Here is a 16,065-nt window from a genome sequence, read left to right on the forward strand (position 1 = left end):
TTCCCTTTTCAGACATTGACAATACTTATATTATTAAAGTCTAGAGCCTGAACAATAGGGACATTGCCAAGCAGAGTAATTGGAGGATGAGCCATATGGCTTCAGTTATGTTTTCTTTTTTCTATTTTCGACCACCACTTTACTGTTTTGGAGTTGGTTGGATAGGCACTTAATTACTTATTTACCTATCATATATTTTTTCTCAGTACTTAATATAATCTCCAGCTGACACTCTCCTGACGGATCATTAGTCCAGCAGAACGAGTGTTATTTATATTTAATTGTTCATTCTTACAGGGGTCAAGCCCCAAGACACCACTGGAGTGTTTGATTGTTGCTACAGTTCACTAGTGGGGTTGCCAGACTTTTCTGACAGCCTCCACTTAGTGACTGCTTTTTCTGTGTGCTCATATACTTGGTGGTTTTTTTCTTGTAAATCTGTTGGTTTTGTGGGTGGCTTATCATAATAGCAGTGTCCCTATATTGGTACAGTGATGATTTACATTGTGTACTCTTTCCTCAGGGTATTATGTGAGACGGTGAAGGATTTTGTCGCACGGGTTGGGAAAGCTTACGAGAGGATGACAGAGAGCTGTGAAGAGTCAGAAACAATGGCAGGAAAGGTACAATACCCAATCTGATTTATATTTAACCTAAAACTTCCATTCAGTGTTAGTAGGTTACGGCAAGTCCTAGTTATCCTTTATCTCTTGCATTACCTGAAGTTAAAGGTCTGTCTGATTACATGTTTAATTTTTATTAATATTGTCAAAGTTTAGCGAGATTTAGATGGATAAACATGTTAAAATGCATTTAGTTTTTTTAAGTCCTTGTAACTCCTGCTCTCTCTCAATACATAACAGCTACTGTCTCCTTTCCCATAGTGTTCTCTTCTGCGAGAAAAGTTGGATTCCCTCTTAAAAACATTGAATGAGGAATCGCAGGCTACGTCGGTCCTTTCCCAGCCACCTCCAACCATTCGTGAAGAAGGAGAGGAAAACTTGGAAATGGACACAACGAGTCAGCCATCGATGTCTCCTTCCCCGGGCCGTGCACAAACTTTCAAGCCTCGTGAGCAGCTGATGCTTAGAGCTAACAGCTTAAAGAAGGCAATTCGTCAAATCATAGAGCAAGCAGAGAAAGGTATACGTAGAAGTTGCATATTTACTGCAGAGTTTGATGATTTTTCTCGGTGATTGTTTTATTATATTTTTGTTTCAGTGTTCTAAATCTAGCTTATTTCATTTCAGCTGTGGATGAGCAAAATGCACAGACTCCAGATTCAGAAGACTTCATGATGGCCTTTCCCCCTGAGGATGGAAAAGTACAAAAATGTGATAGCTCTGTCAACTTGCAGAGTGAAAATATGCCGCTCAAGTTTAGGAATTCAGGCCGAGGTACCAAACCCACCAGCTGGTTCTTTAGCCCCACTCCCTTCTATGTTTAGAGGGATTTTTAACTTGCTGTCGAAACAGTTGTACAGCTGCAGGTGGTCATACTCAATTTTCATGATTTTAATTCTTACATCTTTTTTTTTTACCTCTTTAATTTTTTTTTTTTGATTCTTCAGCAGTGATTACAGATCTCAGTATTGACCTATAATAAAGCTGTAGCACAGTGTATCAAAAGCTAGGTGTTAAAATATCTCTGTTCTAAATATGATCCCATTGAATTTCACAGTCCACAAATATTTCAAATAGTAGATTAGTTGAAAAGGAAATCTGTAATAATCAGTGACTTTTGATGCACTTATCTGAAGCTATAGTTAATGATCTTGAGTAAGATGCAGATTACCACTGAAACAGCTTGACTGTAAAACAGTTTTTTGGTTTAGTTTGAAGAGAACAAAGAATACCTTTAATAATAGCAAACGGACCCTGAGTTATATGGCGCTATCACACCGCTAAAGCTAAATAAGCAAAATGATTACTCAATAGACAACGTTCAAGTCAGAAATAGGCCAGATATAAATCTCCAGCTGTTGAGGAACTGCATCTCCCAGCATTATGGAAGTTGTAGTGTGGAACAGCTGGGGGCGTACCTTTTCATAAAGAATTGGAGTGTGAGCAATGGAGCATGCAAAAAGGAAAATCCACTGAATTTCATTCAATACTCCTGTATGATTGTAGTCTTCTCGTTTTCAATACTCCTGTATGATTGTAGTCCTCTCATTTCAATACTCCTGTATGATTGTAGTCCTTTCGTTTTTAATATTCCTGTATGATTGTAGTCCTCTTTTAGCAATACTCCTGTATGATTGTAGTCCTCTCCTTAGCAATACTCCTGTATGCTTGTAGTCCTCTCGTTAGCAATACTCCTGTATGATTATAGTCCTCTCGTTTTTAATACTCCTGTATAATTGTAGTCCTCTCATTTCAATACTCCTGTATGATTGTAGTCCTTTCGTTTTCAATACTCCTGTATGATTGTAGTCCTCTCATTTTTAATACTCCTGTATAATTGTAGTCCTCTCATTTCAATACGCCTATATGATTGTAGTCCTCCCGTTAGCAATACTCCTGTATGATTGTAGTCCTTTCGTTTTCAATACTCCTGTATGATTGTAGTCCTCTCGTTTTTAATACTCCTGTATAATTGTAGTCCTCTCATTTCAATACTCCTGTATAATTGTAGTCCTCTCATTTCAATACTCCTGTATGATTGTAGTCCTTTCGTTTTCAATACTCCTGTATGATTGTAGTCCTCTCGTTTTTAATACTCCTGTATAATTGTAGTCCTCTCATTTCAATACTCCTATATGATTGTAGTCCTCTCGTTAGCAATACTCCTGTATGATTGTAGTCCTCTAGTTTTTAATACTCCTGTATAATTGTAGTCCTCTCATTTCAATACTCCTGTATGATTGTAGTCCTTTTGTTTTCAATACTCCTGTATGATTGTAGTCCTCTCGTTTTTAATACTCCTGTATAATTGTAGTCCTATCATTTTAATACTCCTGTATAATTGTAGTCCTCTCATTTCAATACTCCTGTCTGATTGTAGTCCTCTCGTTTTTAATACTCCTGTATGATTGTAGTCCTCTGGTTATCAATACTCCTGTATGATTGTAGTCCTCTCGTTAGCAATACCCCTGTATGATTATAGTCCTCTTGTTATCAATACTCCTGTATGATTGTAGTCCTCTCATTAGCAGTACTCCTGTATGATTGTAGTCATCTCGTTTTCAATAATCCTGTATGATTGTAGTCCTTTCGTTTTCAATACTCCTGTATGATTGTAGTCCTCTCGTTTTTAATACTCCTGTATAATTGTAGTCCTCTCATTTCAATACTCCTGTATGATTGTAGTCCTCTCGTTAGCAATACTCCTGGATGATTGTAGTGCTTTCGTTTTCAATACTCCTGCATGATTATAGTCCTCTCGTTTTTAATACTCCTGTATAATTGTAGTCCTCTCATTTCAATACTCCTGTATGATTGTAGTCCTCTCGTTAGCAATACTCCTGGATGATTGTAGTCCTTTCGTTTTCAATACTCCTGTATGATTGTAGTCCTCTCGTTTTTAATACTCCTGTATAATTGTAGTCCTCTCATTTCAATACGCCTATATGATTGTAGTCCTCCCGTTAGCAATACTCCTGTATGATTGTAGTCCTTTCGTTTTCAATACTCCTGTATGATTGTAGTCCTCTCGTTTTTAATACTCCTGTATAATTGTAGTCCTCTCATTTCAATACTCCTGTATAATTGTAGTCCTCTCATTTCAATACTCCTGTATGATTGTAGTCCTTTCGTTTTCAATACTCCTGTATGATTGTAGTCCTCTCGTTTTTAATACTCCTGTATAATTGTAGTCCTCTCATTTCAATACTCCTATATGATTGTAGTCCTCTCGTTAGCAATACTCCTGTATGATTGTAGTCCTCTAGTTTTTAATACTCCTGTATAATTGTAGTCCTCTCATTTCAATACTCCTGTATGATTGTAGTCCTTTTGTTTTCAATACTCCTGTATGATTGTAGTCCTCTCGTTTTTAATACTCCTGTATAATTGTAGTCCTCTCATTTTAATACTCCTGTATAATTGTAGTCCTCTCATTTCAATACTCCTGTCTGATTGTAGTCCTCTCGTTTTTAATACTCCTGTATGATTGTAGTCCTCTGGTTATCAATACTCCTGTATGATTGTAGTCCTCTCGTTAGCAATACCCCTGTATGATTATAGTCCTCTTGTTATCAATACTCCTGTATGATTGTAGTCCTCTCATTAGCAGTACTCCTGTATGATTGTAGTCATCTCGTTTTCAATAATCCTGTATGATTGTAGTCCTTTCGTTTTCAATACTCCTGTATGATTGTAGTCCTCTCGTTTTTAATACTCCTGTATAATTGTAGTCCTCTCATTTCAATACTCCTGTATGATTGTAGTCCTCTCGTTAGCAATACTCCTGGATGATTGTAGTGCTTTCGTTTTCAATACTCCTGTATGATTATAGTCCTCTCGTTTTCAATACTCCTGTATGATTATCCCCTTAAGGACACAACTTCTGGAATCAAAGGGAATCATGACGGAATATTTCCGTCATGTGTCCTTAAGGGGTTATAGTCCTTTCGTTTTCAATACTCCTGTATGATTGTAGTCCTCTCGTTTTTAATACTCCTGTATAATTGTAGTCCTCTCATTTTAATACTCCTGTATAATTGTAGTCCTCTCATTTCAATACTCCTGTCTGGTTGTAGTCCTCTCGTTTTTAATACTCCTGTATGATTGTAGTCCTCTGGTTATCAATACTCCTGTATGATTGTAGTCCTCTCGTTAGCAATACCCCTGTATGATTATAGTCCTCTTGTTATCAATACTCCTGTATGATTGTAGTCCTCTCATTAGCAGTACTCCTGTATGATTGTAGTCATCTCGTTTTCAATAATCCTGTATGATTGTAGTCCTTTCGTTTTCAATACTCCTGTATGATTGTAGTCCTCTCGTTTTTAATACTCCTGTATAATTGTAGTCCTCTCATTTCAATACTCCTGTATGATTGTAGTCCTCTCGTTAGCAATACTCCTGGATGATTGTAGTGCTTTCGTTTTCAATACTCCTGTATGATTATAGTCCTCTCGTTTTCAATACTCCTGTATGATTATCCCCTTAAGGACACAACTTCTCGAATCAAAGGGAATCATGACGGAATATTTCCGTCATGTGTCCTTAAGGGGTTATAGTCCTTTCGTTTTCAATACTCCTGTATGATTGTAGTTATCTTGTTTTCAATACTCCTGTATGATTATAGTCCTCTTGTTTTCAATACTCCTGTATGATTATAGTCCTCTTGTTTTCAATACTCCTGTATGATTATAGTCCTTTCGTTTTCAATACTCCTGTATGATTGTAGTTATCTTGTTTTCAATACTCCTGTATGATTGTAGTCATCTTGTTTTCGCCTGCCGCTGGAGCTATAAGGCATTTTTGTATTCCGTCCCTCATTTTATGTTATTTCTGTAGGTGGCAAATCTGCCAGCAAAAGCAGCTTATCTGCAGGAGCCTCTGTGTCCCTTCCGGCCCCCACCACCCAGCGTGACAGCTTACCGGTGCTGAACTCCAAAATTCTATACCCAAGTAAATCGTTTATTCTTATCATTTTCTTACAAAAGTGATTTTTGGCAAAAAAAAAAAAAAGTTTTATCCTATACATATATTCATTTATTTTGCAGATATGAGAGCTGGAATGTCTGGATCCTTGCCTGGCAACTCTATTATCAGCCGTCTGTTAATAAGCGCTGACCCTTTTGGATCTGAGCCAGATAACCTGTAAGTATATGTTGTTTGTCACTCCTTCACAATGTACTGTACTTACTCTAAGCCCACTGACCTAAAAGGAAGATTTTGTATTAAAACAATAGCAGCAGGATGAAACCTGTTCTCACATGACAAAAATCTGATTGTTTTAAAATAGTTGTTTTAAAAATGATATTTCATCCCTTGAAACTCCTATCTGTGTTCTATCTTTGCTGATAAAGAGACACTCAAGGTTTCTATGGTGCAACAATGCCTCTGATGCAACATCATGTTTAAAAAAACATAACTGGTGCAAAATAAAAAAATAAAAAGGTTTACCAGTATATCTTTGCTTCCACCATATGACAAATATCAGTGTCACTTTTATAGTTAAAAATACATTAGTTAAAATAGAAGCACAAGCTAATGGGTGTTGTAATGCAGCCCCTGTTATCCTGTGATTGTAGTTTTTGTTCCCCATGGTGGAAATCTATTAAAGTTTTAAATCCGAGAACTGTGAATTTGCACAAGAATTTCACTGAAATCAGTAAAGATTATTACCAGATTTCTTTTTTTAATTGCATTAAAGTAAGAACATGGTTGTTAACTCCAGCCCAAGGTGTCCCTTTAAGAAAAAAGGGTGATACCAGCAATCTGTGCAAGCAAATCAGAAGCATGCTTTCTATATTTTATCCTGCTCCCTTTATTACAATAACTGTAGATAAGACATTATGTTACGGACTTGCTGGTCAAATAAAAAATATTCAGTGTCTGCAATAAGTGTGTTGTCTCATGGTGGTTTTATTGCGCCAGCAAACATGACAAGGCAGCATTTAGACACATGATGTGTCTTTTTAAAGCCACAAGTTGGATTGACAAATGCAGATCTTGTGTCGAAACGTTGCCTTGTCACGTTTGATGGCGCAATAAAGCCAGCGTGATACTGCGGATTCTTGTTGTGACTTAAAGTAAGAGGATGGGGTGGAACAGGAGTCATAGCCTATGGCACAAGAATAATATATGGAAGAAACTTAGGGATTGCTGCATTTTTTAATGATAATGGTAGTAGTTACATCCTAGATCTTGAGGGCAAGTAACCTCTAGCACTAAGCCTCCATCAACTCCAGGAATCATAATCCAAAGTTAAGTAACCTATAATTACGCTGTATGACACAGGATCACCCTGCTGTATTCCACTTTGTTACAACACCAAATACAGCAGTGAATCTTGGGACTCTACAATGTTAACAATGATATAATGACTCTGTGCTGTTTTCATTCCAAGTTGAGGTTTTTGCAATTCGTGCACAATATCATGCTGAATCTAATTCTATATTATTACATGCTGTTTATAACAGTACATTTAACCCCCCACTTTTGTCCCCAGGGATTGTTACACAGAGAAGTGTGTAATGAATAACTATTTTGGGATTGGACTAGATGCAAAAATATCTTTAGATTTTAATAATAAACGGGATGAGCACCCGAAAAAGTGCAGGTAAGAGAAGTGTTCTAAAGCAGGGTTAAACATTTGGGGCTTCTGTTATGTTTAAAAGACCATAGCAACACTGCATCATCACATCCGCAACCACTCTTAGCGTTGGGTATGATTTATAGCCACTGTGATTGGTAAAAAATAAAATGTTGCAGTTATAGGCACAAGTCTCTCAGGTCTGGGCCTCCACTGTTAATTGTGTCCTCAAATGGAGCTGATATCTCTATCTAACTTTCAAATTAGCCCTTAGAAGCAGACATGTGCAGTCTGCAGCTCGGCTGATTCTTACCCTCTGCCTTGTTCAGAGTGTCCTTGTGTGTAAATTGATAGAATGAGTTGAACTGATATATGTTGAAAAACTTAAATCAATCACACTGGAAATGCTATATGGTAAGAGGAACTTCTGCTGGGGGATAAACTCAGGCTATGTTGACCAGACTGATAAGCTCATAATGCATTATCAAATAAGGGGTCCGTTTTTTTAACATGGTTTTTTGTTAATCTATGACTCCTCTCAAATGTCAGGAGCCGTACAAAAAACATGATGTGGTACGGAGTACTGGGGACCAAGGAGCTTTTACAGAGGACATATAAGAACCTTGAGCAGAAGGTGTTGCTAGAGGTATGTATTAGCACTATGTATTCTATGTGAAGGCTCTTTATTCCTAGTGTAGCCGTGTTACCGTTTTAACATTGATTTTACAGCTCCCCACTTAGTCAATAACTCTTCACATTCCCAGATCATTTTATATTGCACAGAGGCCTCTCGTTTGGGTTACCAATCATTGCAAGAGCACATGTGGAATAAACATTATCAATTAGCACATAACCTGAACAGTAAACCTTAAACTCGGAGGAAAAGGGGCTGTGATTATAACACTAATGTACAAAAAACACTCACACCACATTCCACCATTTACTGGCATTATTATTATTTTTTTTTTATTTAAATACTATTTTGTTGTTCACATTAATGATTTAGCAGATCCCTTTAAAACAGTTACGTGATATGACCATCATGTTCCTTGTACGTTATGGATTCCTTTCTCTGTCTGGCTATCATCTCCTTTATGTGTATATGTATCTCTTTTTAGAAATGTGTTCCTGTCACTGTGCATTTCTCTGCCTCTCTGGATGTGTTCGTCTCTGTGTCTGTCTCTAACACTGGTTGTGTCTGTCTTTCTTCTTTTAGATGTCTGTCTCTTTCTTTCTCAGTGGATGTGCGTGTCTCCCTCCACTTACCCCAATGTCCCCCGCAGTGTGACGGGGTGCCCATTCCCTTGCCCAGCCTCCAAGGCATTGCTGTATTGAACATCCCAAGCTACGCCGGGGGAACTAACTTCTGGGGAGGCAGCAAAGAAGACGATGTAAGTTACCAATGAGGCTAATTGATATGCAACTTGTCCTATATGCGGCAAGTGTCCCTCACCTCACGTGGTTCCTTCGTTCTTCTCAGACATTTGCAGCTCCCTCTTTTGATGATAAGATCCTGGAAGTGGTTGCTGTATTTGGTAGCATGCAGATGGCTGTGTCCAGGGTCATTAAGCTGCAGCATCATCGAATTGCACAGGTAACTGCATCTATCCAATTCTGAGCTTATAAATTCCTGGCTTTAAGATACATGACTGTGTATTAATCACAACACTGTTAGAAATCATTATTTTCATACTAATTACACATTTCTTACTGTTACAATTGCAGAGGAGCAATAGTATGTGAACATTTGTACTTCTGATTTGTAGATCTCTTGATCATTTGTAGGTGATTATTTTAATCTAACTTTAGGTTTGTTATTCATTTTATTATATCCGTTATTTCATTCTGAGTTTCAGAAGGTTTACTATAAACAGGGCTCACAAATTTCCACTAGCCATTGGCATGTGAAAATTTTTCCAACACAAATCTAACTTCACCCGTGTGTGACATGGACCCTCCAGGCTTGTAGTGGCAAGGAACTTTTGAGGCCTGGCTTGCAGAGTAGGACTTAAAATTCTACCCCTGCGATAAACTGAGTAATACACACATGAAGGGCCACATTTTGTGTTAATTGAGTATGTGAATATTGTAAATGTGTTAAAGAGACGTTGAAGGAATTTAGATCTTGATGTTGGAACAATATTACTGTTCAATACATAAAACAGGATTGTCAGAGTGACAGCCAAGAAAGGTAGCCTCTAGTAGCAGCCAGTATAGAAACCATGATTCTATGGTCTCTTTGATTTGTAAAACCCCATCATAAATATTATACAGGTGCTTCAAAGGATTTGTAAATGATTGTAATATCTGAGACATCCAGATTTCGGAACACTCTTGCTATCCATTAGGGTTAACATATATGTTAAACTTTAAGACTTCCATAGACATCCATATTACAGTAGGCCCTATAGTAGGGTGATTACTGGCACTGAACATTCCATTTTTTTGAGATGCCTGCTGTTCTTTGTTTTTCCACCAGTGCCGTATGGTGAAGATTACAGTTCTGGGAGATGAAGGAATTCCAGTGCAAGTGGATGGAGAGGCCTGGGTACAGCCTCCTGGATTTATCCGTATAGTGCACAAGAACAGGACGCAGACTCTGACACGAGATAGGGTAAGACAGTAATCCTAGTACTGTGAGATCAATGCAGACCAATAACAGCTAAAGATGTTCTCAACACAGGACAAAAAATGTTTCATCATTATATGTTCTTATACAGGGTTTAATCACTAAACAGGAAACTGTGGAAAACTATTGACTTAAAGTGTGTATGTGCCTTGTCAATCAACCACAATCCCCCTTTTAAAGAACCACTATAGGTACCCAGACCACTTCAGCTTAATGAAGTGGCCTGGGTGCCAGGTCCCCCCTAGTTTTAACCCTGCAACTGAAAACATAGCAGTTTCAGAGAAACTGCTATGTTTACATTGAGGGTTAATCCAGCCTCTAGTGGCTATCTCCCTGACAGCCACTAGAGGCCGATTCCGCGATCCTCAATGCGAAAATCAAATTGAGGACACGCTGAAGTCCATAGGAAAGCATTGAGTAATGCTCTGGCTCTGGCCGTGCATGCGCATTTAAGGGTGACGTCGGCAGGGGGAGGAGAAGTCACCAGCGCCGAGGGAGCCCGGCGCTGGATTAAGGTAAGTGGCCCAGAGGAGGTGGGTCTTGAGGGAGGGAGGCACCTAATAACCCTATAGTGCCAGGAAAACAAGTTTGTTTTCCTGGCACTATAGTGCTCCTTTAACTAAACTCATCTTCTGCTGTTCAAATCAAAGAACAAGAAATACCATGAAATATGCAATACATCTAGTTCCACAGCAATATTATACCAGCTCCTTAAATTCTCTGTACTCTGCTTTGAACTGTGTGCACTTTCATTTCTGCTTTGAGTTAATAATCCACTGCCAAAATAAGAAATACAAATGTAAATGACTATTTAGTAGATAACCCCCCTCCCCTTCCCAATGAAACAATGCATTCATTTAATTATGCATTTTCTTTATTGGAAATATATTTAAAAACCTCTTGCAAAAGCTGCAGATTTCTTGTCTGCATCATTTGCAAGCCCTCACTTTTGGACCCGACTAGACTTTTTGTGGCTGTCCAATTACAGACTTCCCAAAGCAACTCAATGAGAAGTCTTTGCAAAGCAGGTGCTCTGGTCAATTGCTGCCTGTTAGGTTTAGCTCAACTGAACTACCAAACTAGGAATTAACAGGACCTAGATTGTCTGATTGACATGTAGGTGGTGTGAGAAGCTTCATTTATAAAATTGGCAATTTCTATTGAAATCTGCACGTTTAGCAAAATGGAAAAAAAAAAGAGGACACATTTCACACATAAAATATATCAGCAAGTTGGAGTGTCCTTCTATTAAAATGGTGTAAATGCACGCACCCTCTTTTTCTCTCAGATTAACCTTATCCAATGATTTTTGTAGGCGTTTGAAAGCACATTGAAGTCCTGGGAAGATAAGCAGAAATGTGAAGTTACCCGCTCTGCCACATCGCCCCTGCATCCAGATGTGCTTTCTGATGAGGAGTCCTCACAGGTGTCACGGTTTGGCCATTCTGCAGGTGCACTCATCCAAAGGTAAGGGAATGGCTGCTGGATGTTTACTCCTCTTTGTCTGCTTCAGGGGTTACTTTAAAGCACCATCACAGCATTACATTGTAGTATACTGAGCCTACTCTCAGTGATTTGTATAATTCTCTGTAGCTGTCACCCCCACAGATATGCCAATTAGGCAGTCTGGATTGAGAGTAATAGGTTGACTTATTAATTCTGTGCAACCTGTGCGCAACACATTCACATCATGGACAGAGCTCCTTCTCTAGCTTAAACGTGGGTTTTGGTTCTGCCGATAATTGCACTTAGCCTGCTTCACTATACAGATTTTAGAGCATTTCGACTCATCCTCTGTGCTGAGTGGAACTGCTCTTTTGGATAAACTACTTATCTTGTAAACCCTTTCTGGAAATGCTGTAGTGAAAAAAATTGCATAGACTGTATATGTGTTAATAAATCCCTCTGATGGACTTCATCTCTCTTTACAGCATTAAAGATATAGCCGTTTCACACCCGGACATGGAGCAGGAATTGGCACATGCTGTTAACGCCAGCTCTAAATCCATGGAGAATGTTTATAATAAGAACTCTGAGGTACTGTATATTGCCATTCTGTCTATTACACTACTCTGACAATTTCTCATTCTCTGCAGAAATTGGTAAGCTGGGGGAGGAAATCTCGATTCATGTTGGTGTTTTCAGGCATGGAGTGCGGCACACATCAATACAAGTTTATCAATACACAATGTGATGATTGTGTTGGAAAAAACTGTAATGTAATGAGAAATCAGCTTTAGAACTTACAATTAATTTGATATTGATATATATATATATGTATTCAAATTCATTGTATATATACACTATGGTCATTGCTGCCGCCCAAGAGTAGTGGGACTTTGAGCGCAGGACTTGTTTTTATGTATATTTATTTATATATGCCTGTTTTTTTATATATATATATTTATATATGCCTGTTTTTTTATATATATATATTTATATATGCCTGTTTTTGTGTGTATGTATATATGCCTAAATTACTAGATCATGTATAATGAGTGACTCCGTATGCACAATTTCAAAGTTTTCCATGTGTAGCGCCGACATAAAAAGTGCATGGCTAACCTTAGCATGCTCTGTCCATTAATATGGTAACTAGATCATTATAGAGGCCAGTGTATTGCTAAATTATGTTGAGATGTTCAATATTCCTATGATTCTGATATATGTATAACACATGTTATGTACCTAGCTATAAGGTGTTTTTATCGTGAATTGCTGAATTTATTTTAAAATCTTGAAGCATCGGTGCTGATTGTAGTTCTTTCATAAATACAACAGAAGCAGAAGTTATTGCCCAGTTAATACTGGCTAGATCAGTGGTTCCCAACACAGTCCTCAAGCACCCCCTAACAGTCCAGGATTTAAGGATTACTCAATTGTGTCTAAGGTGTTTTTAGGGAAAAAATAAAAAAAAACACTTTAGACACAACAGGGTAATACCTAAATCCTACTGTTAGAGGGGTACTTGAGGACTGTGTTGAGAGCCCCTGGGCTAGATGGAAATGCTACTAATAGCCTCTTCACTTCACTTATAGTCATGGCTTGAGTTCAAACACATAGAAATCACTGAGGCATGCTTAGACTTGTTAGTGATATTATGCCTATCTATCTATTGTTTGCAGCAGTAGACAATGATAAGGTAAATATCTGTTGAATTGAAGAACATCTTAGATGTCAAACACAAACGACTTGAGCTTTGGTGCAAACACTAGACAAATGAACACTACATAAAAGCACAACATCATTCAAAGCAAACTCAAAATGACACCATATTACTAGGTGCTGTTTTGCTATGGTGGAAAATATGTAAAGTAACTTTGTAGTTTGATGTACTTCATTTTCTTTTCTGTTTTGCTCATTGCTCCATCTTTGCAGGGCCTAAGTACTGTTCATGTAATGGAGATGGTTACAAATGTCCGAGCACTTCTTAATGAGACAGAGCTGCTACTTGGTGGGAGGATGGCACTGGTGAGTAATAAAAAGAAAAGATTGGTTTCTTTAGATTGTCCTGGCCAAGTCTGTAAAGTGACTCCAGATCCAATGACCACAGTTTTTTTTGTATGTATTAATTATTGGTATTATCATTAGCAACAATTTCCGCAGTGCTTTCAAATTATAGAATTGGGTTATATGATAGCAAGTAACTTAACAAACAAAATAAAATTAACAGAGAAGAGGTCATGAAAGTCCTGGTCAAGCTAGCTTTTAATCTGGGAGGAATCCTCACTGTACCAGTCACCTACCCGATCTCTTTAGACTATGATAAAGTCTCTCCTCTTATCTCCTTGTTGCTGTGCAGCTCCTCGACCCACCTCAGAAGGAACAGCTGGTGATGTCTCTCAATAACACAGAGCAAGAATTGAGGAAACTTGCCGACATTCCTTGGTTGTGCCAGAATACTGAACATGGAGATGAAGAGGTGAGTTCTGAGGCTTTCAGTTTATTACGCTGTTACTGCCTGTCTATCGCCTCATTTTGTGGGTGTTTAAATTTCAAACTACATCATAAAATTAGATGCCATTCCCTAGCAGATATGTAGAATTTTACGAACACCTTATGTGAACAGTTTATCTGTCTCAAAAACAAATATAAACAAAATCATCCTCATTCAATGTGCAATGCCTGTTTGCAACAAAATACTCTGAAGATTTGCAAAACTTAAATGGTGTTTACCTTCATTGATACATATTTGTGCAATTCTGATGAAGTGCTCCTTCATAAACCATTGAGTCCATATTTATCCTTCACCATTCTTGTTCATTGGTAAGATCAGTTTCATATATTCACAGGGTGCACTGGATTATTCAAAGCTAAGACGCAGCAGTCGATTTAGACTGGTCAACAAATTTAAGAAGGAGAAGAACAGTCGGAACAAAGACACTGGAAACAGCACAGGACAATCTGGTAAATAATGTATCTCTGTCCCCTCCGCAGCCGCATGTGATTGCTGTATCTTATCGAAAAGTAAAGTCAACCGAACTACAGTTCATATGACTTTTTTTTTTAGAAATGTGGAAGAACAATGATTGATTGCGTAGTGATTAATGGAGTGTAGTTAATAAATGCGTTGTAAATCTGGCTGAAAGGGTGTGTGTTTGAAAACGACTGATATTGAATAAGTCTACAAAATGAAATCAAATATACTGACTGTGAAGGATAAGAATCTGAATGAATTAAATGCTCTGTTCGTATCCAGAAAACCTGCACACTGGCCTTGTTTTACAAATGAGACATTTATTCTATAGCTACATTGCAATAAAAGATGCCTTGGAATGGGGTACATGGTGTGTGTGGTGCAACTGCACACAATACAACGAAGAGGGATTTGGTGTATTATGTACAGAATAATATATGCTGGTCTTAAAATTTGTCCTTTCTTAATTGCTAGTGTTGATTGCATTTTGACCACACAACTTCACAATCTGTACCAAACAGTGGAATGTATACAATTTAATTCAATGAGAACAATTGCAAGAATCCATACATGCTTCAATTTTCAAATGGACAGATCAATAGATAAAAAGAGAAGGCAGACAGTGATTCTGGTACACCAGAAACCAAATACCATTTAAATATTTATTGTGTTGTTTTTATGTTATGATTATTTATAAAGTAATATTGCATTCCAAACAATGACATACAAGGCAATCAGAGCATGGTTGTGAATAAAGAATTCGACACGCCAGATTAATGTATAATATACTGATGGGCTCAGTCATGTGATGGATCTTAAATCTACAAGTGAATAAGAAGTAAAGTCTAAACATGGTTCAGATCGGATGGGGGGGGGGGGGGGGGGGGGCATGGGGTTCAGTCTAATTTTAGTGTGCTTGGGAAGGTAATAATTTTAAAAGGAAACATGACTTTATATATATTTAAAAGGAAAACTGTTCTGCTGTGTCTGTTTCATTGTCTGCCTCCACTTTCTATATTTACACTGTCTTTATTTAAGAAAACTCATATTTCCATGATGCAGTGTTTCTCTAATCATATTTCAGACATGGGGATTAGATCTGGTGAGATATTTCATCCTCATGTATAAACACTTTCAAAGAATATAGCAAAAAGACGCTGTTTGTCAATGCAGCCCTTCCCCCCAAACACATACACACGCAATTTCTGTAGTCTGGACCAAATAAATCGCATACAAAATCTGAGTATTTTTTATTTCTCTGTTTCTAAAGATAAAAAGGCATCAGAACAACATGTACTTCCACCATGTATCAAGTAAAGGTTTCAATCAAATTAATTGCGTATTCAAAGAAGGTCTGGTACTATTCAAGGCTCACAATATAAAGCCTAAGGAAATACGTAGTTATAAGTCATACATAATTGCTGCTAATCAGACTTGAAAATTTTTAGTCCTGTACGTAACATTGTTGTAAATTAAGTATGCGGTGGGTACACTGATCACTGTCCTGCAAATCATTTCCACTTTTGTTCTGGGTGGTGGTGGTGTGCCTTTACTTTGAAAGTGGTCTGTCTTTGCTTTGGGTTGTGGTTTCTTACTGCGGGACTCTCTCTGACAGCTCACCTCTGGGGAACGGAGGAGGTGTCTCAATGGTTGGAGCGGCTCAGTCTGTCTGAGTACAAGGAGGTCTTTACTCGTCATGATATCCGTGGTTGCGAGCTCCTACATCTGGAGCGCCGAGACCTCAAGGTATCTCTCGCAGATGTCAGCTCTTCCTCGCTTATGGTGCTAGACTTATCTCTCTCTCACCTTTTAT

At 38.0% G+C, this 16,065-nt stretch overlaps 1 protein-coding gene across 2 annotated transcripts in view; it reads left to right on the forward strand.

Moving 5' to 3' along the window:
• DGKD (diacylglycerol kinase delta) overlaps positions 1-16,065 on the forward strand; it is a 66,255-nt gene that overhangs the window by 48,021 nt on the left and 2,169 nt on the right. The window contains exons 14-29 of one of the 2 annotated variants that reach the window (XM_063442432.1): positions 524-623; positions 885-1,143; positions 1,251-1,397; positions 5,463-5,576; positions 5,672-5,768; positions 7,123-7,233; positions 7,756-7,852; positions 8,490-8,597; positions 8,687-8,800; positions 9,686-9,820; positions 11,151-11,302; positions 11,767-11,872; positions 13,214-13,306; positions 13,638-13,757; positions 14,128-14,242; positions 15,868-15,998. In XM_063442432.1, coding sequence (XP_063298502.1) covers positions 524-623; positions 885-1,143; positions 1,251-1,397; positions 5,463-5,576; positions 5,672-5,768; positions 7,123-7,233; positions 7,756-7,852; positions 8,490-8,597; positions 8,687-8,800; positions 9,686-9,820; positions 11,151-11,302; positions 11,767-11,872; positions 13,214-13,306; positions 13,638-13,757; positions 14,128-14,242; positions 15,868-15,998 — 1,999 coding nt within the window. The remainder of the gene's footprint in view (positions 1-523; positions 624-884; positions 1,144-1,250; positions 1,398-5,462; positions 5,577-5,671; positions 5,769-7,122; positions 7,234-7,755; positions 7,853-8,489; positions 8,598-8,686; positions 8,801-9,685; positions 9,821-11,150; positions 11,303-11,766; positions 11,873-13,213; positions 13,307-13,637; positions 13,758-14,127; positions 14,243-15,867; positions 15,999-16,065) is intronic. The other variant, XM_063442433.1, reaches the window with a different exon arrangement.

The sequence above is a fragment of the Pelobates fuscus genome, chromosome 2, assembly GCF_036172605.1.
Source record: "Pelobates fuscus isolate aPelFus1 chromosome 2, aPelFus1.pri, whole genome shotgun sequence".
NCBI classification, from domain to species: domain Eukaryota; kingdom Metazoa; phylum Chordata; class Amphibia; order Anura; family Pelobatidae; genus Pelobates; species Pelobates fuscus.